Here is a 23613-nt window from a genome sequence, read left to right as displayed (position 1 = left end):
CAAGGCCCGCTGGGAGCCGGGCAGGGTACAAGGAGCCCAGTGGCTCCGACTCACCTGTGCTTGCTGTCCTTTCCATTCCCACGAGCACACTGCCCCCCTCACCCCCGCTCCGACTGCTCTGTGCTGAGGCTGCCTTTCGCGGTCTTGTTCTGCAAGGGGGGGAGAGGGCACGGAAGGGGAGGCTGACACAGGCAAAACCAAGAGGAGACAGACAGGTGGGAGAGGACAGTGCGGAAATCAGGGAGGGCAGAGGGAGGACAGGAGTGGCACACGGAAAAGGAAAGAAAAGGCAGAGTCAGTCCTGACCGACAAACAGGAGACATTCAGACAGGGTTTTCTGAGGCAAAATGTGACCCTTAAAAAGGGGAGTTCTAAAAATAACATGCAAATTAAGTAAAAATAAAGAGAATATAAGATCCTGTGACCACCCCTCCCTGGAAATAATTTTTAAAGAAGAGCATAAGCAAGCATCTTTCAGGAGCATTTTGAGGGCAGACCTCTCTGGACAACTTCCTCCTAGTACTTTCGGCCCTACTAGATTTAAGACTGTGAGTGACCAGTGACCACCAGGTGTCAGTGTGACCTCAGCCAGAGACACGGTGCAGCCCCTGCAGGAAACATCAGGTGGCAGTGGTCTCCGTTCTGGTCCTTTCTTGGGCCTCCTTCTCCGTATACACCCTCCCCATACACATATGTGGTATCCACAAACAGGCCATTCACCCCTCACCTCCCACCCTTTCCTAAAGGAAGCGACCATGAGACCACCTCCTAAATAAACTGGGAAGTGGAGCCGAGGCAGCCCATCCACTGTGCATCAGGCTGCTTCTGCAGAAGCACAACCTGGAAGAGACTGTGAGCTTCCCCAGAGCCTTGGGGTCAGCTTGACTTCTAGTGTGGGAAGATGCCTTTGTACAGGTCTCAAGGTCTAGAACCAGACTTACCAAACTCCAACCTGTGAACTGGGGTTCTATTCACCTCAAGTGGAAATCGGTGGCTTGGTCAAGTTAGATATTCTCGCCTCTCTTAATGAACAGACAAACACCAACTCTCCCAAAACACATTTCTCCTGGGATCTCATACTACTCCGAGTGCTGGTCCCCATGCCACGGGTCTCCCTTCAGCATCATGCCCCTCCACCTTCCCAGGGCCAGGAGTGGACTGGCAGTTAGAGGCACAGGTGGGGACAGGCATGGGTGAGGCGCACCATCTGGTCTTCAGATCTTTCAGGAGGAGCCACCCCTGATCCCATCCCTGCTAGTAGCTCTTGGGGCCTCTGACTCACCTTGTGCTTAGGGCACCTCACCGAGAAGTTCTCCTCATGTAGCAAACAATCTGGAAGAGAGAAGGGGACAGTCAGATAGAGACTTCACAGCTGGACGTATGTGTGGTCATACTGGCTGGGATTGACAGGGTCAGACATAAAACTAGGAGGTCCCTACACTTACTTCTAATAGGAAAACATTAGAGACAACCCAAGTAAGCTACAATTACCTTAACATGATGGATATCGGTCACTTAAAAATTAACATTTTAAAAGAGTTAATGGTATGGAAAATACTCATGAAACAAAACTGCTTGAAAAAACCAGGATATACAAATGTATAAATGTGCTAATTTTATTAAAATGTTTCTATGCATTAAAAAAAGACTTGAGGCTGGGCATGGTGGCTCATACCTATAATCCCAGCACTTTGGGAGGCCAAGGCAGAAAGATCACTTGAGTCCAAGAGTCAAGACCAGCTTGGGCAACACAGTGAGATCCTGTCACTATTAAAAACAAACAAAAACAAACAAACAAAAAAAACGCCAGGCGCAGCGGCTCATGCCTGTAATCCCAGTACTTTGGGAGGCGGAGGCAGGCGGATCACGATGTCAGGAGATCGAGACCATCCTGGCTAACACGGTGAAACCCCAACTCTACTAAACATATAAAAAATTAGCCAGGCGAGGTGGTGGGTGCCTGTAGTCCCAGCTACTTGGGAGGCTGAGGCAGGAGAATGGCGTGAACCCGGGAGGTGGAGCTTGCAGAGAGCGGAGATGGCGCCACTGCACTCCAGCGTGGGCGACAGAGTGAGACTGTCTCAAAAAAAAAAAAAAAAAAAAGACTGAAAGACTGGGCATGATGGCACTTGCCTATAGTCCCAGCTACTTGGGAGGCTGAGGTGGGAGGATTGCTTGAGCCCAGGAGTTCAAGGCTTCAGTAAGCTACAATCACATCACTGCACTATAGCCTGGGCAAGCAAGACTCTGTCTTTAAAAAAAAAAAAAAAAAAAAAAAGCTGGCGTAGTGGCTCACACTTGTAATCCCAGCACTTTGGAAGGCCGAGGTGGGCGGATCACAAGATCAGGAAATCAAGACCAGCCTGGCCAACATGGTGAAACCCTGTCTCTATTAAAAATACAAAAATTAGCTGGGTGTGGTGGCACATGCCTGTAATGCCAGCTACTCGGGAGGCTGAGGCAGGAGAATCACTTGAACCAGGGAGTCAGAGGTTGCAGTGAGCTGAGATCACACCACTGCACGCTAGCCTGGTGACATAGCGAGACTCCGTCTCAAAAAAAAAAAAAAAAGACCGAAAGGAAATCTACGAATATACAACAATAATTCTCTTTGGGTAATAAGATACAGCTGATTTAAATTTGATCTTTTCTATATTCCCATGATATCACCAATAAATGCTATTTTAAAAATCCCTGATTCTAGGCTAACCCCATTTCCCAGGCTCAAGCCAAAGCTTCCTTGTAAAAACACTTTAAAATCTGGAAGCGCTTTTTCTTCTCTGTACAGAGAAAGCCCAGGTGTCTGAGACAGAAAGGTGGCCAGGCCCAAGAGCCCCACTGTCACCTTTGCCCTATGACCCATGGAGACACAGAAGCCTCCAACACAAATCACATAATCCACGCTAAATGCTTCAGAGGAAGGTAAAATCCCATGAGGATGCTTTTAATCCTTGGAGGAAAAATGATTCATTCCAACTTGTAACATGATGACAGCATCCTGGATGGCAGCAAAGACACATCTGCCTCCAGGTGAGTTGAGCTCTCGCACAAGGGTAGTGCAAGGAAATCTAATTAATGAGTTCACTCTGCACACCACAGCTCCTGGAGACCGACAGCCAGGTCACTGGTGCAAAACGCGGTGGCAGAATGTTAATAAACATTGATAACACATTCTCAGAGAGCTCCCAGGCACCATTGCAGGAGACAGCCATGGTACTTAACCTTGTTAAATTTAAACTGAGATCCAGACTAGCAGTCTGTGTGCCTGCAGATTAAGTGCAATAGTAATAAGCAATGAACATACACATGAAAACTTTTCACGTCCCAGTATCCTAAAACAAATCAAAAGACCCTTTTATATTTGGCCAGACCTGGAACATCATAGCCTGTCTTTCGTTGGAGCCCGTGAATATCTAAGAGAGTGGCGGCAGCCTTCTTGGCTCTGTGGGCCCAAGAACTCAGCAACTTACCACTAACCTCCAAGTGGTAAGTTGGGCAACACAGTGCTCCCGCAGCAAGCAACTAGCAAGGCAATAAATGAAATGTGTTAATTTAAAACCCACAAGTACATAGTGTGACCAAGACTCCTGCTGCTCCAATCTGCCAGAGAGTTTATAAACAGCAGGAGCCAGACAACTGGAGCTCAGGGGACATGCTCTCTTCTTACCTGGGCTCTGGCAGCAAGCACTATGCTGGCTCAGTTTCTAGTTTGGGCCAAACAGAAACAGTACAGCACAGGTGGGGCTTGGCCATGCTTATGCCACAGGGGTTTATACAAATGAAGATGGGGACCACACAAGCAGCAAAGGGTGCCATCAGAAAGGCACAGGTGGCTCAGTTCCCTCATGGCCACGGAACAGTGACCAGCTGTGATGGACCGTTAATAAAGCACGCCTCATGTTAGGAACTGTGTTAGAAGCAGAAAAGAGTAAGACACTATGAGTGCACACTAAAGACAACTTGAGACTAATGCCAGATACAACTGGAAACGAAGTCTCCTATAGCAATCTGCCTAAGGCAGTGTCCATCTCTGACAAGGCCTCCCATGCAGGAACACTGTGCAGACAATGCCCTACTCTGTTCTCATACATGTCCACAAGCCGTCAGGAAGAGCAAAATTCCTGTTCCTGGCAGGGGCCAGAACCACAGCTAGAGAGCTCAGAAACCTGGAGGGCACAGGGGAGCTTCTCCTCTGACCAGTCCCTGCTGCGAGGGACAAGTGAAGAGCGGTAGTGTAGTAAAACCTCTTCTGAGGATTCTGAACAGGCAACTGCACCTAGATGGCCAGCCAGTCAAGGTCTCTCAATCTGTGTTCTTCAAGGCCAAGGCACCATCCTACACTGTCCAGAGGGCCCAGGCAGCACTTCTGCATAGTGAAGTCAAAGTAAACAGCTTGTGAGATCAACATCCAAGCTCAAAAAGACCCACAAGGTGGCCTAGTCAACAAGATGGCTTGCAGACACAAACATCAACCCCCTAGAAGAGAAGACCACTTTCATTTCTCTCTTTAAGCTCAAAGGCAGGGTGGATTTACTGATCTCCTCATTATAAGCTCTGTGAAGCTTCAGATACCCACATGCATCCACATGCTTCCAGGCTGAGGATGGTGGGCTCAAGGAGGGAGGTGGGAAAAACAAGAAGGGTCTAATGTCCTTTGGATCTGCTGGGTACCAGACAGACTCCAATTCACCTACACTCTAACCCCAGTGTTACTATTATTCCTTATGTTGGCACATTGCAGGGCTTGGGACACAGGGGCCTGCCAGCTCTATCGTGCCTTGCTGAAGGGTAGGCTCAGGCTCCTGCGCCATAAGGAGGGAAATATGGGGCTTTTGGCACTGGAACTGGCTTCTGTGATGCAGACGGCTATCCCTTGGGGAGGAGTCAGACTACCAGCATTTTCTAACGACCCATCCAGGGCTCTGACCACACGAGCAAGATCAAAGCCTGCAGTAGAGATAGCAGCTTTAGAATGCTACTGCAAGGAGAGGTACAGAAAGTATAATTCCCAGCTGTGTTTTTTCATGAGAGTAGAAGAAAAAAACCCTCCACACAAGGTTCTTTACGCACAGTGGAATTATTAATGAGCTACCACAGCCTTTTTTTCTCTTCTAATTGTTGTGGCTCATTGCATTAAATACATTAATTAAAAAAGAAAACAACAAAAAACAGAGCTCATGCTCTTATTACTGTAACCCCCACCTGGAGCCAAATCCTGTGCCTATGACATAACAAGCAACACAAAACAGCTGACCATGATGTCAGGAATGCAGGGTCAACATCAGGTTGGGGGGAAGGTGGCAGGAGTCACAGATCACAAAACAGAGATTCTGTTTCTATGGAGACATCCCAGTAATAAAAGTTTTCCCTGAGACATCAACAGCTCTTTAAAGATCTGGGTGGTTGACAGCAAGGCAGAGATGAAAATGTTAAACTGTTTCTTACTCCATAGGGAGGTTAGGGATTCTCAAACTAAGGACTTATTTTTGTTATGATTAGAAAGAAAAGTCAATCAATAAACTTGTTTCCTGGATACAAAGTTACATCATATACAGAGAGCCAATTTCTAAGAAGACTGTGTGGAATTATACAAGCATCCATCCCCACAGAGCAGTGCATAACTCTGGGTCACTGTGACTTGGGTCATCAAAAAGACCACAATGACCAAGACATGGTCATCTCGTGAAACCTCTGGTCCCAGCTCTCCACATGAAGGAGCAAAGTGCACAGCAGCAGAGGCGGCAAAGCCAGAGGCCGACAACTTTAGCCTCACTCCTCCCAACCCAGAACCCTGTCTCGCTGGACACTTGGCTACCAACTTCTGTTAAATAGAGATGCTACCAGCTTAACTAGGCAGGCTACCAAGATGGGCCCCAAAACAGAAAATGACAGATACCATTTACTCACAAGCCCTCAGCTAATAAAGAAAAAAGAAAAAAAAAAAAAAAGCCATTTTCTTCAACTAGAAACAGAAAACTTTGTATTACTGGTCTCCCTTTCCTAGCCACTAGTCAACAGGGAATAAAACACAATATTCTGATGTAACTAGGGGTCATGAAAATGAGAAAAGGCAACTGGTTGGCTCTTTTAAAAACTTTTTTTATTTAACAGACCTGTTCTTGCTATGTTATCCAGGCTGAACTTGAACTCCTGGCCTCAAGCGATTCGCTAGCCTTGGCCTCCCGAGTAGCTGAGATTACAGGTGTGAACAACCATAACTAGTTAATTGGTTAGCTCTTTGTTTTTGGAGATGGAGTCTCACTCTGTTGCCAGGCTGGAGTGCAGTGGCGTGATCTCAGCTCACTGCAACCTCTCCGCCTCCCAGGTTCAAGCAATTTCCCTGCCTCAGCCTCCCAAGTAGCTGGGACTACAGGCATGCGCCACCACACCCGGCTAATTTTTCATATTTTAGTAGTGACAGAGTTTCACCATGTTGGCCAGGCTGGTCTCGATCTCCTGACCTCGTGATCCGCCCACCTCGGCCTCCCAAAGTGTTGGCATTACAGGTGTGAGCCACTGTCCACATGTATGTGTGAATACACACTTTTATAAGAATCTAACTGGCATCAGTGTTATCTTCTCTACCTCTCTTGTTCTTTTTAACTGTTTCTCCTACAGAAGCTTGAGAGAAAAGAGGGAAGGAAAAGGTAAGGGCAAGGAGATGGATGTGAAAGGAAGGGAGACATGCTTAAACAAAAGTCAGGAGCTGCAAGTAATTGCTGCACTGGAAGGAAGGGTGGGCAGGATGAATTCTGAGACCTGATCCAAGTCTGTTGGCCCTGCTCTGTGTGTTATGCCTCATGCCTGTTCCCATTATGCAGTCAGCCATGCCCTCTTCCCCTTCCATCAAATTCAAATCAAACCCCACCTCCTATGGACAGCGTGGCTGCCTCCGTGGACAGCCCTGCTTCTCTCCTGGGGAAGCACAGAGAAGGGGTATGCAGATGACAAGCACCGTGCTACTTGCAGCCTTCTCTCGTCACTTTTCCTCAAACGTGACCATAGGCATTATGGGGGCTGCCTGGGTGATGGTCTTAGACACATCTAATGCTCAAGAAGTAACTAGAGGACATTATGTCAACTGAAATAAGCCAGGCACAGAAAGTTAAAAGCTGCATGTTCTTGCTCACGTGGAAATTTAAAAAGCTGACCTTATGGAAGTATTAAAAAGTAGAACAGAGGATACTAGAGGCTAGGAAAGGGAAAGGAAGGGATAAGTAGAGATTTGTTAAAGAATACAAAATTACATCTAGATGAGAGAAATAAGTTCTAGTATTCTGTATCACTGTAGGATGACCACAGTTAACAACAATATATTGTATAGTTCCAAATGACCAGAAGATACCACATGTTCCCAACACAGACATGACATTTGAGATGATGGATATGCTAATTACCTAGGTCTGATCATTATATATATATATTGAAACATTACTGAGCACCCCATATCTACAATTAATGTCCATTAAAAAAGTAAAAAAGGCTGGGCGCGGTGGCTCACATCTGTAATCCCAGCACTTTGGGAGGCTGAGGCAGGTGGATCATCTGAGGTCAGGAGTTTGAAACCAGCCTGGCCAACATGGCAAAACCCTGTCTCTACTAAAAATACAAAAATTAGCCAGGCATGGTGACGCACGCCTGTAGTCCCAGCTACTCAGGAGGCTGAGGCAGGAGAATCACTTGAATCTGGGAGGCAGAGGTTGCAGTGGGCTGAGATCATGCCACTGCACTCTAGCCTGGGCAACAAGAGCAAAACTTCATCTAAAAAAAAAAGCAAAAAACTTAATAAACTTGAAATTAACACTCACCCTGCCACCAAAAAAGTAACTGGGGAAAACACCCACTAAAGGGACTAAAAGTCTAGGGTAAGAAAGGTGATTTTCCCAGGTTACTGAAGCTCTAAGTCAAAACTCAAGTCTTCTGCATCACTCACTGGATGGCACTTCTTTAACAAAATGTTTCCCTTCTTTCAACAGTTAACACATTGCAAAACATCCCCCTATCATCTCAACAAACAAAATACAACACTCTTTGTAATACTGTGATTTAGAGTAAGAAATACATATTTTAGTCTTCATCCCTGATTCCTGGCACAGACCTCCTAAAACCCATGTAAATTCCTGAGCAATTAGGGGTGCTAGGAGCATCTTTTCTTCTAATATTTGGTTTTTGATCCTGGTTCCTGACATGGAGCTCCTAACCCCTTGGAATTTCCTGGATAGGAGCACCTTTTGTTCTAATGAGGCAACTCTTGGTGGCTCCTGGATGGGGGCTGGGCACCAGAGAGACTAAGCTGTGATTAGCAGCTTGGAACTTTCAGCTCTACCCACCCCACTCCAGGAAGCAGAGAGGGGGTGAAGACTGAGTTAATAATTGATTATGCCTACATGATGAAGCCTCCAAAAAATCCATGAACTACTGGATTCAGAGAGCTTCTGGACTGCTGAGTATATGAAGGTACCTCGGGGGTGGTGCCCCTGGAGAGAGCATGGACACTCCATGCCCCTTCCCACATACTTGGCCCTATGTTTCTTTCATCTGACTGTTCATCTGCATCCTTTATAATGAGTAAACACAAGTGAAGTGTTTCTGTTAATTCTGTAAGCCATGTTAAACATTAATCAAACCCAATGAAGGGGTCTTGGAAAACCTAGTTTAAAGCTGATCATTCAGAAACACAGGTCAGGTCATAACATAGGGCTTGAGGTCGGCATTTGAAGTGGGGAGCAGTCTTGTGGGACTGAGCCCTTAACCTCTATGGGCTGCACTAACTCTGCTTGGTATCAGAACTGAGCTAAACTGTAGGACACCCAGTTGATGTTCAATGGTGAATTGCCTATATGATGCTATCAAGAAAGAAAAGTAAAAAGACAACTCAGAGAATGGAAGAAAATATTTGCAAACCACATATGCAGAATTACAAATTCTTTTTTTTTTTTTTTTTTTTTGAGACGGAGCCTTGCTTTGTTGCCCAGGCTGGAGTGCAGTGGTGCGATCCCGCAACCTCTGCCTCCTGGGTTCAAGCGATTTTCCTGCCTCAGCCTCCCGAGTAGCTGGGACTACAGGTGTACGCCACCATACCTGGCTAATTTTTGTATTTTTAGTAGAGATGGGGTTTCACAATGTTGACCAGGCTGGTCTTGAACTCCTGACCTCATGATCCACCTGCCTCAGCCTCCCAAAGTGTTGGGATTACAGGTATGCGCCACTGCGCCCGGCCTACAAATAATTCTTAAAACTTGACATTAAAAAAATAATCCAATTTTACAATGGGCAAAGGATGTGAATAGCTACTTCTCCAAAGATGATGCACAAATGACCAATAAGCACATGAAAAAATGCTCAACATCATTAGCCATCAAGGAAATACAAATAAAAACCACAATCAAATAACATTTCATACCCACTGGGCTGGCTACAATTAAAAAAAAAAACAACACAAAAAACACACACACACATGAAGTCAAGTGTCAGGGAGGAGCTGGAGAAAGAAGAACCCTCATGCACTGCCGGTGAGAATGTAAAACGGGGCAGCCACTTTGGAAAACAGTCTGACAATTCCTTAAAAGGTTAAACAGAGTTACCACATGATCCAGCAATTCCACTCCCAGGTATACATCCAAGAGAACTGAAAACATGTTCACACAAATGCTTGCATGTGAATGTTCTACAGCAGCATTATTCATAATAGTCAAAAAGTGGAAGTAACCCAAATACACAGCAAAGTCCACAGAGATAGAAAGGATTGGGTCCAACAGAGCTTAAAGGAAAAAAAAAAAAATCATAAAAATTTTAAAAAGAAAACAGAATAGTGGTTGCCAGGGACTGGAGAGAGGGGAAGGGAGGTAAGTGCTACTAATGGGTAGGAATTTTTTTATGAAGTGACAAACAAACGAAACGGAGAGAATCAAACTGTATGTCCTAACCCTCTGGACGTTCTGGACACGGGTCTGTGGTCTTCTCTTACCTGCATCAACGGCACACGGGTAATGGTATCGGAAGGAGCAGCCTTTGTTGTAGCAGCCCAAGGTGGCGCCTGCCTCCTGGCAGTGGGAACATTTCTGAAAGGAAGGAAAAGTCAGGCATGTCAGTATCCCAGATTTGGCCCTCTCCTCCAGGCCTTCCCTGGTCCCCATCTGTTAGACCTCAGCACGTGTCTCTGTGGTTAGAGGAGTCTGTGGTGGCAGGATGGGCTGGTCAATTTCTAAACGCCACTCACTGACCACACCATGGGAAGGGATCCAGCAATAATGTTTTAGGCCAAGCCTCACAAATGTTCTCAAATCAACAACACAGCAGGATGAGATAAGCAATCCATGTCATAAAGGACATGCCAGAGTGGGGTTCCCAGCCCTGCCTCTGGTGCCCCCGCCATCCACCCACCCAAACACTCTGCCAGGCATTTCCTTGCTGCAATTGTGAACGGTCTGCAGATCTTCCCTGTTTACTTCTGCTGTGAAAATCTGGGGTAAGAGAGGGTAAGGTAGTAGAGTTATATATAAACCTTTTAGAATTAGAAGCGGAATTTGGTTTCTAGTTCTTGTATTTGTAAGATTTTATTTTTATTTTTGATCTACTTACCCCAAATGCCCAATACAAGTATATTTCCCTTTTCAGAAAATATGGGCTCCTGTGTGCAAATGGTATTTTTATACATGAATCCTATTTTAAATGCACCAGAAAACCTGCCATGAATTTCTGGCTAAGTGAGACATTATTTTGTAATTGAGACACTCCTCCTTATATGGTCAGGTTCTCTTAAAGTGGGGCACATCTCTGTCAGCCCTGTGATGTGGCTGCTGTGAGCGCTCATCCTGTCAGGGTAAGAAATTTATCCCATCAGCAACAAACATATTCATAAAACTCAACCACATGTGACCCTACTAAAGATGCTGGCTCTTCAGGCAGCAGAGGCACACAACCAGCAAGACTAGCTGGAAGAGACAGAAACTTGTTCCTGCTTCTATGAAAAATAAAAATGTTCCCTAAGCAATTACACTGAGCTGGCTCAGGTCCCCGACACAAATACTGATGGGAAACGAAACTAACGCCAGCAACAGCAAAGCCCAAGTGCTCCCCATGCTCAGATTCAATGATCTCATCCAGCCCTCTGCACTACTCCACCTGGCAGGCACTCCTAATGCTTTACATGAAACTCTTGAGACACCAGAGGCAAAATAACTTGTTCCAGGTCAGAGCTGAGATTCTGGATGACCATCTCTGGCATCCTCAAGAGACAAAAGAGATAGGAAAAAGGGCTGGAAGAGATTAGTCCTTCAAAAGCTTTGCCCTGCTCTCAGAAGACCAAGGTCCTTCTGGGTGCCGATAATCAGTAAATGTTTCTCACGTGCCCTCGCACCCTTGTTAAGTGAGAAAAGATCATTTGGTCCGGAGTAAACCAAGGACAAGTTAACAGCATTTCTGGTAGCCCTAGACTCTGTCTACCTTTGTCAGTGCCACAGAGCATCTCAGAATCAAAAGGACTCACTATCAACTTGAGGGAAGGAAGTGTGGGTAGTCCATCAGTGGCCAACCTGCAGCCATGTCTGCTGCCACTTTCTTTTTTTGAGATGGAGTCTTGCTTTGTTGCCCAGGCTGGAGTGCAGTGGCGCAATCTTGGCTCCCTTCAACCTCTGCCTCCTGGTTTCAAGCGATTCTCCTGCCTCAGGCCTCCTGAGGAGTTGGGATTACAGGCATGTGCTACCACGCCCGGCTAATTTTTGTATTTTTAGTAGAGATGGGGTTTTGCATGTTGGCCAAGCTGGTCTCAAACTCCTGACCTCAAGTGAGCCACCACCACCGGCCTCCTGCTGCCACTTTCTTACTCAAGGAGCCCGAAGATATGGCCCTCCCTACCCCGGGGAATGAATCACAGTGAGTGGTGGCCATTTAGGAATGGGTGTAATCAAGCATTTCTGGTAGGAAAGTCTGCAGGAAAAAGGGCTTCTGAAAACATTTTGCACTCCCACCACCTTTTTTTTTATATTTTGAGACAATGTCTTGCTCTGTCACCCAGGCTGGAGTGCAGTGGCACAATCATGGCTCACTGCAGCCTCTACCTCCTGGGCTCAGGTGATTCTCCCACCTCAGCCTCCGAGTAGCTGAGACTACAGGGTGTGTGCTACTACATCCAGCTAGTTTTTAAAAAAAAGTTTTTGTAGAGATGGGGTCTCACTATGTTGCCTAGGCTGTTCTTGAACTCCTGGGTTCAAGCAATTCTCCCATCTCAGTGTCCAAAAGTACTAGTATGAAAGTTTCACCCTCTCAAAAAGAGACAACAGGGAAGAACAGGGAATTTTCTGCTCAGCCACTGTGAGGGCTAGACAGTGGGATCTGTGGCAGCCACAGTATCACCATAAGGGGACAGCCCTGAAGACAAAGCCAGTCTGCTGAGGACAGAAGAGTGGCAAGATGGAGAGACCTGGACCTACCATGACACTGTCAAGCACTAAATCACCCAAACCCAAGACCAAGCCACCTCTAGCCTTGTTACAGGAAACCTGGGGGCTGTAGAAGGGTTAAGTATGCATGCTCTGGAACCTAAATAACTGCCTGGTAAGTGGCTCCACTTTCTAGTTCTGCCTTCTTGGCCAAATTCCTAACCTTTGTTCCTCAATCTACAGATGTGGGACTAATAATGGCACTCACCTCATAGAAATGTCGTAAGGGTTAAATGAATTAATTCAGGCTTAAAATGGTGGCTGGGTCAAAAGTGCTAAGTAAATGTGACCCAAGATGACCATGTGTCAGACACATGCTAGATAATCTACAAAGACCACCTCATGAAAAGCAACCACACAGCAGGCCTTGTCACCATCCCAGTTTACAAGAGGAAAGAGAAGACATGGAGCTTAGATCTGAACAATGTCCATTTGCTTCCTAATTCAACCCTACAACCTGGCAAGCATTGCGCGAACTGCACGATGATTAATTTACAACATTGCATCCAAAGGGGAAAGACCCTCAGGGTATGTTAGGGACTCAGAGAAAGATCCTTAAAGACAGTTTAGTTCAGTGGTTTTTGAAGTGTGGTCCTTTGGAACAGCAGCATCAGCAACACTCAGGGACCTGTCAGAAATGCAGTTTTGTTTTTTGGATTATTTTTGAGAGTGTCTCGTTCTGTCGCCCAGGCTGGAGCGCAGTGGCACAACCTTGGCTCACTGCAACCTCCAACTCCCACGTTCAAGCGATTCTTGTGCCTCAGTTTCCCAAGTAGCTGGGATTGCAGGCATGAACCACCACACCTGGCAAATTTTTGTAATTTCACTAGAGACAGGGTTTCAACATGTTGGCCAGGCTGGTCTTGAACTTCTTGCCTCAAGTGATCCACCTGCCTTGGCCTCCCAAAGTGCTGGGATTACAGGCATGAGCCACCACACCTGGCAGAAATGCATACTTTTGAGCCCCACCTAAATCCGTGTTGTGAGAAGTCCTCCAGGCTATTCTGATGCACAATGCAGTTTGAGGACCACTGGTCTAATTCAACTCCCCAACTTTTCAGATGCGGAAAAAAGAAACCCAGAGAGATACAATAACAGACTGAGCTAGGATTACTGGTTTCCTGAGAGCCATTTAGTGTTCTGTCTCCTATAGAGCAATCAGATCTTGGGATACGGTAGGTAGAATCCTGAGAACCTGTGATCTTATATACAAAATGAACTTTGCGGATGAGATTAAGGACCTTGAGATGGGAAGAATATGCTAGGTTATATGCTAGGTGGGCCAATCTAATCACACAGGTCCATAAAAGCAAATGACTCCCCCCAGAGGGAGTTAAAGTTGTCAGCTTCAGGGAGATCTGATGATTTGGCAGCAGGGTCATAGGTGCAATGCTGCTGGCCTTGAAGATGGGAGAAGGGGCAGGGATTTCCCAAGACTCACCACAACCTCTACCTCCCGGGTTCAAGCGATTCTCCTGCCTCAGCCTCCCAAGTAGCTGTTATTGCAAGCACTCACCACCACGCCCAGCTACTCTTTGTATTTTTAGTAGAGATGGGGTTTCAACATGTTGGCCAGGCTAGTCTTGAACTCCTGACCTCAGGTGATCTGCCCCCACCTCAGCCTCCCAAAGTGCTGGGATTACAGGCGTCAGCCACCGCGCCTGGCCTTAGGTTCTTTAATGCAACAGACTTCTCCCTCATGAAAACACCTACAAGGCCGGGCGCGGTGGCTCAAGCCTGTAATCCCAGCACTTTGGGAGGCCGAGACGGGTGGATCACGAGGTCAGGAGATCGAGACCATCCTGGCTAACCCGGTGAAACCCTGTCTCTACTAAAAAATACAAAAACACTAGCTGGGCGAGGTGGCGGGCGCCTGTAGTCCCAGCTGCTCGGGAGGCTGAGGCAGGAGAATGGCGTGAACCCGGGAGGCAGAGCTTGCAGTGAGCTGAGATCCGGCCACTGCACTCCAGCCCGGGCGACAGAGCGAGACTCCATCTCAAAAAAAAAAAAAAAGAAAAAAAGAAAAGAAAACACCTACAACTTCTGTAGGCAAATTCTGACATCAGGAGATCAATAAAGAAGGAACTCTGGGTCTATCTTCAACATCTGTTTTTCTTGTTGAAGAAACAGAGGCCAAAACAAAGTGACCTGCTAAAGATCACATAGTAAGAGAACTTAGAACTTCACCCCTTTTTCTTCTGAACCCCAAGTTCAACTTTCTTCATACCATACCGTGATGCCTGTTAGCCCCCTTCATTCACTCAACCATCCAACATTTGAAAAGTACTCTCTAGGTGCCAGGTGCCAAAGGTAGAATATAAATACTTATCTATAGTGTCTTCCATGTGTAAGGTTTTCCCTTCTACCCAAAAATCAATACCCAGGCTAGTACAATTTCTAATTAAATTTTTATTCTATACTTTTTACCTGAAGTAGCTATTTGCATTATCATCCTCCTATGCTACAAATAATATATTAAAGTCACTGCATAGCTAAATATCCTTTGTTTTTGACCACAATGTTACTACATTCACTCCAAGCAGAGGTAAGTCCATACTGCCCCCCAGGCAGAATGAGACACACTGGGGGCTCCAAGCATGATTTCTAAATTAAGACACATTTAAAAAATAAGGAATGGCCCCAACTTCAAAATTTTTAATAGTAAATTTTTTATTATGGAAAGGAATAAAAACTATTTGTAAAGAACTCTGACAAGAACCTTACATTTTTTGATACTCTAAACTTGGGAATAAATTATAAAAGGCATTATTAGTTTTGGGGCATGTTTAAACAGAAAGTGTCCCAGATACAGAGCTTGAACCTTTCACTAGCCTTTGGCATTGTCTCAGAGGCAGGGCTTGCTGACTTGAGGTGGCAAACTGCAAGGATTGAATCAACTAGAGTTGCTTAATCCTCATCTGAGGGAAGCTTCACGGGAGACTTCTATGCAAGCCTGATGCCTGCTCATTCACAGAAAGGCTCTTTCTTATGAGATATAACAGCAACCTGAATAATCACCCTGTTTAATTAGCATCTCAGAGCAGCCTCAGAACGCCAAAGCAACTGGGTCATAGTAGTATTACAGCACATTGATGACGATTGGTTTTGTAGATTACTCTTCCACTACTGTGCCTCAGATGGCTCTTATCCAGCATGGCACACACTTCTGCTCATGCTCACAGTATTTACTTACTCATGTTTGTCCACCTCCCTTAAACTGTGAGACTTGTTCTTGCACCCCCAGGGACTGGCACACCACAGGCACTGTAAATGTGGGCTGATGGAATGAATGCAATGTCTGACAAACTTGAGAGCCTGAAGACAAACTAATGAGGATACTCTTCAATGAGTTACAAAACTGATGCTGGTGGAGCTTGGAGAATGTGGAACAAGGTATGTGTTCATTTTTGGCCACCAGCAAGTTTTTTGTCCTCTCAATTATGCCTCCTACATCTAGGATGGAAGCCTCTGCCATCCCAGCTATCAGTGCCAACTACGTGGCAGCTAGACGGGCTACATACAAGGAGCTACCCTTCAAGGCCCTGTGAGCATTTCTTTGATGCAACTCTGCATCCTATCAAGCTTCTTAAAGAGTACTTCGAAGTGTCAGCCAAAGCAATATGTACATAGCCCTAGGTGTTTCGGTCCTTACTTCCTTATAGCTAGACAATCTCCTTATGCTTCTTCATGAAAAGCTCGTAAGACAGGCTGGAGCACCTTTAACTTGCCATTTATACAAAGACTCAGGGAATGGGCTCTGGCACCAGCCTCTGGGACTGCACCACAGCCCAGTACCACCAAGGCAACCTCAGAGGGACAGAGAGTTGACCAGTTCTTCTCAGGTCCATTTACTCCATGCTACTCAAGGTATGGTGCATGGATTTAGAAGCTGCACTTATGTCCCACAGTTGCTCCAGCCAAAGTGCCAGTTTCAGAAACTGAATCCATTATGTCAGTATGAAACATCAGCCAGCCATTCACTGGCTAATGGCTAATTGTGTGTACTTAAGACAAAAGTCCCAGGCTTGACTAGCTTTTTAGAATAAATGTAGTTGGTCTAACGTGCATACTGTTCAGGTATGACACAGCACAGGGCTACTGGAGGAAAAAACTGAGGGTGTCAGCACATGTGTGAAAGCCAAAAGTCACCAGGTCAATTTTATCACCTGTAAAATGTGGGTAACAGAATTTGCTTTGCCTTCTGCATAAAGTTGCTGTGTAAAATAACCATAGAAGTGTTTTATAAACTAGAAAGTTATGTAATTATTAGAACTTTTAAACAAAAATTATATAAAACATATTCATCTCTAAGTGTCATACTTTGGCAATTACTGATATCAAACAGATATAATACAAAGTACAGTCTATTAAATTAAGACAAACAGTTAAAATTTTTTGTTAAGTAATTTTTCTCCTACAACCTGCCTTAAACAAGTAGACCCTGCATGGGTCTGGACACCTGCTGCTAGTCGTTTTTTTGGTAAGTCTAGCTGTTGTATGTTTCAGTAACGTTTCATCTCTGAGGGTGCAGAAGGTCAGTTCTTGGCCAAGTCTCTGGACACTTCACTTCTTAGCTACTATTTACTATTACTTTCATTATATCTCCCCTCTCAATTCTCCTATCCTGGACCAATACAAATTAATAACTATTTTTAAAGCCTTCTAAAGCATTTTGCATTGGAAGAATAGATGTTAAATAAATGAGGACTAATATGACACACAACTGCATACAAATTAAACTCTAGCAGGATTTCAAAACCATTGAAAACTGCCCCAAAATGGTATATTGAGCACAACCAGAATGAGAAAAACTGCCTCACAAGCTTGCCTGTTGTACTCTACAGACACTGCCCTCTGTTATGTGGAGAGCAGACCTGGGCACCAATGACTCCTTTGCTGCCTTCATCAGAGTCACCTGCCAGGTGCTCCTAGCCATACTTCTCACAACCTATCCCCATTCACATTAGAGTAACTCTAGAATAATCTGCTGTGGCTGATTCTGGACCCTCTGCTGCCATGTGGATCTTAGGTCCAACAGATGGTACTACTCCTTCAACACACTTAGAGGCTAAGAGTTCACCTTCTCTGCCTCCTGGGACCCAGTCATCTGCTTCCCACCAATACAAGCAGATGAAAACACTCAAACTTTCTTTAATCTGATCATCTTTCAGGCATAATTTGAAATAAAATTATACATTTAGATCACCATTCTCCACCCATAAAAGCCCCAATCAAAATGTGGCTCTGCTACAGATCCTGACAAGTATTTGTTTCTTTGGGAAAGCCTTTCAAGTCACATTATAAACCTGTAATAAGTGTCTCTGTGGCTGAGTGGAGGTTGTGTGGTACCTGGCCCCAGAAGTGGTGCAAAATGCACAGAGAGCATGACCAAGGTCCAAATCTCTTGAGTGTGGCCATTTTGGCAGCATCTCCCAGCTACATCCTTGGATTCTGTTTCGATCCACAAAGCCCATTCCCTTTCCCTTCTGATGTCTTTGTGCGCATAAGGTGGGACCGGCCTATCTGCAGTTTATAGTAAAGTTATGATGTTTTCCATCAAGTTAGAAGGGTTGGGATTAAGGACTTTTTTCCTTCATTAAGAATGTCCTTCTTTGTCTTTCTGTACTTCATCTACCAAACAGAGGATGTCAGAAATTAGCCACAATCCTGAGCAGATGAAGAACATATTCAGAATACACACAGCTTTATACAACAGACTTGTTCATTTTTACACTGAGCAAACAAATAATGAAAAGTTAGTAGGTCCAAGATGCAGGTGGGGAAGGAGGTCTTTTCTCCAGAAGATTCTGTCACATACACCTCTTTTTATGCCATTGTTGCTTTAAAAAATCCAGATTGTCACCTGTGAGCTGTGTTATGAGGAAGGGACCTCTGCAGTAACGTGAAGGTAACCCTTGGCTAATGAAGTTGTAAAAACACCAGACTGGTGCTTCTTCAAAATCATAAAGTGTAAATTATTCTACTGAATGTGAAGAAGGCAGTTTGACTTCCTAACGAGCTGTTCTCTGGGACTTTTAATTTGCCTTATTAATGTGTCAATCCTGATTCCACAGCATAAAACTGCAATGTACAGAAAGTAGAAACATGGGTTGGATGAAAATTAATAAGAACTTGATCAGGCTGGACTTTCCCCCTGACGTGCAGGTTTCTCTAAAGGTTGTAAGACACTGTGTGATCAAGGTGCCTTTTATTCTCAGTGCTCTTTTCTTTGATATTTAAGTTCCTTTATGAGTTGATGGTATCGACTTCAGAAGTATAATAATCTTTTCTTTTTATTCATTCTACAAATTTTTATTGCATGCCTGTGTGCAGGGGCTGAAATGGGGAGCCAAAGTTCACCAAGTGTCTACCCTCCAGGAGCTCACAGAATGATGTGGGGGTAAAGCAAAATTTAAACAGTGATGTAAATAATACTTCAGAGCATAGAGAGGTAATGTCACCAACCTAGTTAAGGAGGTCAGGAAAGCATTCTTGACAGAGCGTAGCTTGACCTGAGTCATCAAGAGTGAGTAAGAGCTACCTGCGGGGGAAGGGGAACAAACTGCTTTGTGGAGGGAGAAGCAGGCAGGGTGTAGGGAACTGACACAGTGGAGCACAACTCTGAGGGGGTGGGCAGCTGATGTGCAGGAACCCGGGGCCAACAATGGCTGTTGCTGGGTTAGAGACGATATAGAAGAGTTTGGGTACTGGTGGTGGAAATGCATACAAGAGGCTGCATAGACACTCTGGAGGTAAAACTGACAGGACTTGATGCTGACAGATGGCCAGGGGTCTGTGAGATGTGTTGCAGTGAGCCCGCGTGTGTGGCAGTGTAAATCGGCACAGTGGACAGGGAGCCCTCTGGATGCCAGCACAGCAGGATTCTGATGAGGTGAGCACACACATGGCACCTGCTCTAAATGCTACTTTCTCCTAGAAAGATTCCATTTACAGAAGAGAATGTTTTGGACTAAGAGCAAAATCTCAACTGGTCAGGAATGGGTTTAATTCCAAATGATATTTTATGGGTAACTACGAGAAACCTTTTATAGAACACAGGCTATCTTTCTGCTTTAGTAAATAGCTCAGGATTTTGAGTAAACTGATTGTTTTCCATTGCCTTAGAGTTATGATTCTGTATTAAGAATATTCTTATAAGACATGAGGAAGAGACTAGGCTTTATTAAAGTGATCCCAGGACAGAGACTAAAACTTGCTTTTTAAAATAAATCCCTGCTAGCAAGCTTTTCTCCATATCACTTTACTTCTCCTAAAGTAGAGGACAACAACAACAAATCCAGTCAAAGAAAGTCGTCCAGTTAGTTTAACTGACAATTCCTCTATGTGCCTTCCTTAATTCAGATATTCCTTATCAGAAATCTTTCTTGATTTTTAGCTCAAATTTAGGCAGTCTAAAAACAAAGACATGAAATAAGGAAAAGAGAGAAAGCTGGGGTGGAGAGGAAGTTCTCGGAGTTTTTTGCTGGAACGGAGCTGTCCACTGAAGCTACTGATCTGGAAGAGCAGCAGAGCTAAAAGAAACTAATACTTTGGCCCTATCTCTCACTGGTACAGGAGCCTAGGCAAGTTAATTTAAGTTTCAATTTCCTCAACAGTACATTGGGGATAATACCTAGTTGGGAAAAAAGGACCGGGTAGGGGTATCTTCTGCTATTTAAAGACATTGATCAGGGCAAAAGAACCTGAACAGGGCCAGGTCTAAGGTGGCCCATGTCTGTTATCCCAGCACTTTGGGAGGTTGAGGTGGGAGGATTGCCTGAGGCCAGGAGTTCAAGATTAGCCTGGGCAACAAAGCAAGGCCCTGTCTCTACAAAAAATAAAATTAAATTTGCTGGGTGTGTTGGTGCTCGCCTGTAGTCCCAGCTATTCAGGAGGTTGAGGCAGGAGGATTGCTCAAGCCCATGAGGTCAAGGCTGCAGCCAACTATGATCACACCACTGCATTCCAGCCTGGATGACAGGGCAAGACCTTGACTGACACACACATACACCCTGCACATACTTCCCAGGAAGTGCCAATACTGATCCCTAGTCATTTTCTGTTACTCTCTATTCCCATGTGGAGTGGATGGTCCCTTGAAACTACAAAGGCCCTCTAGGCTTGTCTGCAAGGCTATGGGCAGCATCACAGACATCCAGGAGTTAATGCTAACAATCTACTACTGCTGATTAAACCAAACCCAGCTATGCTGCCACACATAGGTGTTCCTTTTGTCTATTTGGAGTGTATTTTACAGGTCAGGCACAGTATTTAACCACTTATTCCCCACCCTCAGCTATCTGTTTTAGTATGTACACTTTATTGATGATAATGTTAAAGTAACACATAAAAATGTGGCAGGTGCTACTAATTATTTCTACCAAGGTGCCCACAAAAAAGAAAGTATATAATTATCACACATGGTATGAACTTCAACTGCAGATATGGTAGGCAGATATCAGCCACTTGCTGTAGGTTTTTAATGTTCTACAACACCGTAACTCTAATTATCTTGGGTTTAGAGCTTTCAGGTTCTGCATTAATAAATTTACGGAGGCAAAACAAAGGAGGAACAAAACACAATTTCCCAAATAAAATACATCCATTTGCCTCAATTTAAGTTAAATCCAATCTTTGTCCCCCTTCTGGAAAATTAAAGCATTACTCAAGAAGGCTTGGTTTAGTAATTTTTCTCTTGCACAAGATGTATACGTAGTTTGTTATAATGTTAACACGAAGTCTCTTAACTCAGAAGGCCAACGCAGGTGTCACTAATGATGTTTCTTTGTGCTAACCAAACTTGCCTTTTTTTCTGAAACACGGTTTGCATTTTATTATTATTTCTGAGACGGAGTCTCACGCTGTCGCCCAGGCTGGAGTTCGGTAATGAGATCTTGGCTCACCAAAACCTCTGCCTCCTGGGTTCAAGTGATTCTCCTGCCTTAGCCTCTCAAGTAGCTGGATTACAGGCACCCACCACCACGTCCAGCTAATTTTTGTATTTTCAGTAGAGACAGGGTTTTGCCATATTGGCTAGGCTGGTCTCGAACTCCTGACCTCAGGTGATCCACCCTCCTCGGCCTTCCAAAGTGCTAGGATTACAGGCATGAGCCATCACACCCAGCCTGCATTTTATCTTATCTACAGTTATATACACTCCACTAAAATAATCCTAATCAGAAGTTTCTTTTATAGCCCCAAAAGAAAACTGCAACTGTGTTGAAAACCTTATACATTTTGTCTAACGAGTTTTTCCATATTAAAAGGAGCTTGTGCCCTTTAAGAAGTTAGAAAGGAAGGGCACAGAGTGCTAGAGTCCAGGACTAGGTATAAGCCATTAATTAGCACTTTTCCTCTGAATAAAAGCAGAGAACCTGAGAAAAGGCTGAACCCAGCAGGAGTAGGAGCCCTGCAGCAGCCCTGTGACAAAGAGAAGAGCTTTTTCTCAAGTACAGGGAGAGAAATGCTTACAGACATAGTTTAAAACACTGAAATTGAAGTTGCACAAGATCTTGCACTAGCGTATTTTTATTTTACCCTTTGCTCAGTGGATTAGCTTATTAAAGAGAAATGATTCCATTTTGTGTTTTCTGAATCTAAGAAGGCATCTTTTTAAAGAAATTACACTCCAGGGAAGTGACTCTTGATGTAAGCTGCTTCTCTCCATGGCTCATCCTACCCAGGAGTTGGGTCTGTGCTTCCAGAAAGCCAATTACTGGAAGCTGCTTATTCACAAGGCACCCATACTGAAATGTTTACAGTTTCAGCAGCAGAAACGACAAACCTGCTGCCACAATAGGACTCCCTTAACAAGATTTCAAATCTGTGAAGATCATACTGAAACGGAAATCTCCAAAGCTGTTCCAAACACTTGGCTCTGGAGGTCTTTCTCATTTACTCCTCTCTTCCTTCTTGCATTCGTACTACCTTCCTCTTTTCGCATCCAGAGCCACTGCCATCTCACCAACGCTCTCACCTGTCCATCTTTTCAGACAGGTTGACGTATTGTCAGGCAAAGCCACCCTATTCCTGGAACTGGCAAGTTTTTCAAAGGCAGGGGCAGCCTGACAGGAGAAACACTGGAGGCACTTAGTCTCAGATACTCAGGAAATAACAGAGTCCCAGCAGAAAGGAACGTTCAAAAACGAGGATATCTTGATATACTGAAGCTACTGCCAATGAAACAACCATAGGATCACTGGTCCTCAAATCCTAAGCCAGCCCCTGCCACCTCTCAGCCAAGCTTCAGTGTGGTCATTTAATTTGGCAATAACATGAGACTAGCCTCACATCTCATTTCAGGTCACTCCCACAGGTCATGCTCAATCCAGGGCCTTTTCTTCCTGGAAACCTACCGGAAGGAAAAACTACGTCCACACTAGAATGGAAACTTTGGCACCCAAATCTGTGACTAGCTTATGAACCTTGAGTTTTCAGAGTTGATTTCTGCATTTCTCAAAGTGTAACTCTGCCACCAGCACCAGCATGGTCCCAAGCTTGAGTTAAAAAAACAGACTGAGGACACTGTCCCAAAAGAGACTGAATGGGAAGCATCCCAGGTGTTTTTATCCTCAAGAAAGTTTTAGAACTATTGGTTCAATTCATCTTCATAGATGCGGAAACTTTCTTCTACATTTCCGTTTCAGAAGATTCCTACCAGATTAGGAAGATATTCCGCAAGAGTACAATCTTCACTTCAACAGAAAAGGGCGGGGGGGGGGGGGGGGAGGAAACTCCAAGAGTCTCCATGAAGAAAATAGAGATCTGGAAGTAATATAACCAAGTTTAGAAATCCTGCATAATTCCTCAATACGTCTCCTCCTCCACCTTCACTTTTTTTTTTTTTTTTTTTTTGAGACAGGGTCTCACTCTGTCCCTCATTCATCGAGCCAAAGAGTTTGAGGTTGCAGTGAGCTTTTATTGTGCCACTATACTCATAGTGGAGCAATCAGAGCTCACTGCAACCTCAAATTCTTGGGCTAGAGGAATCCTCTTGCTTCTATTTCCTTAGTAGCTGAGACCACAGGTACATACCACTGCACTTGGCTAATTTATTTTTTGTAGAGACAGCATCTCACTTTGTTGCTCAAGCAGGTCTCAAACTCCTGGGCTTAGGCAATCCTCCCACCTCAGCCTCCTAAAGTGATGGGATTACAGGTGTGAGCCACCATGC

General features: G+C 44.8%; 1 protein-coding gene across 6 annotated transcripts in view; it reads right to left on the bottom strand.

Annotated features, from left to right (window-relative positions):
* The window catches only part of TCF20 (transcription factor 20), a 187739-nt gene that overhangs the window by 9044 nt on the left and 155082 nt on the right, over window positions 1–23613 (bottom strand). For 4 of the 6 annotated variants that reach the window (XM_045364235.3, XM_045364236.2, XM_015457109.3 and 1 more), the window contains exons 3-5: window positions 9968–10061; window positions 1283–1332; window positions 55–182 (exon numbers count right to left, since the gene is read on the bottom strand). In XM_045364235.3, the coding sequence (XP_045220170.1) occupies window positions 99–182; window positions 1283–1332; window positions 9968–10061 (228 nt within the window). In that variant the 3' untranslated portion in view covers window positions 55–98. The remainder of the gene's footprint in view (window positions 1–54; window positions 183–1282; window positions 1333–9967; window positions 10062–23613) is intronic. The other 2 variants (XM_005567108.5, XM_005567109.4) reach the window with 2 other exon arrangements.

The sequence above is a fragment of the Macaca fascicularis genome, chromosome 10 (genome assembly GCF_037993035.2).
Source record: "Macaca fascicularis isolate 582-1 chromosome 10, T2T-MFA8v1.1".
In the NCBI taxonomy this organism is placed as follows: domain Eukaryota; kingdom Metazoa; phylum Chordata; class Mammalia; order Primates; family Cercopithecidae; genus Macaca; species Macaca fascicularis.
Note: the sequence above shows the minus strand (reverse complement) of the source record. Positions and strands in the feature narration are given on the sequence as shown.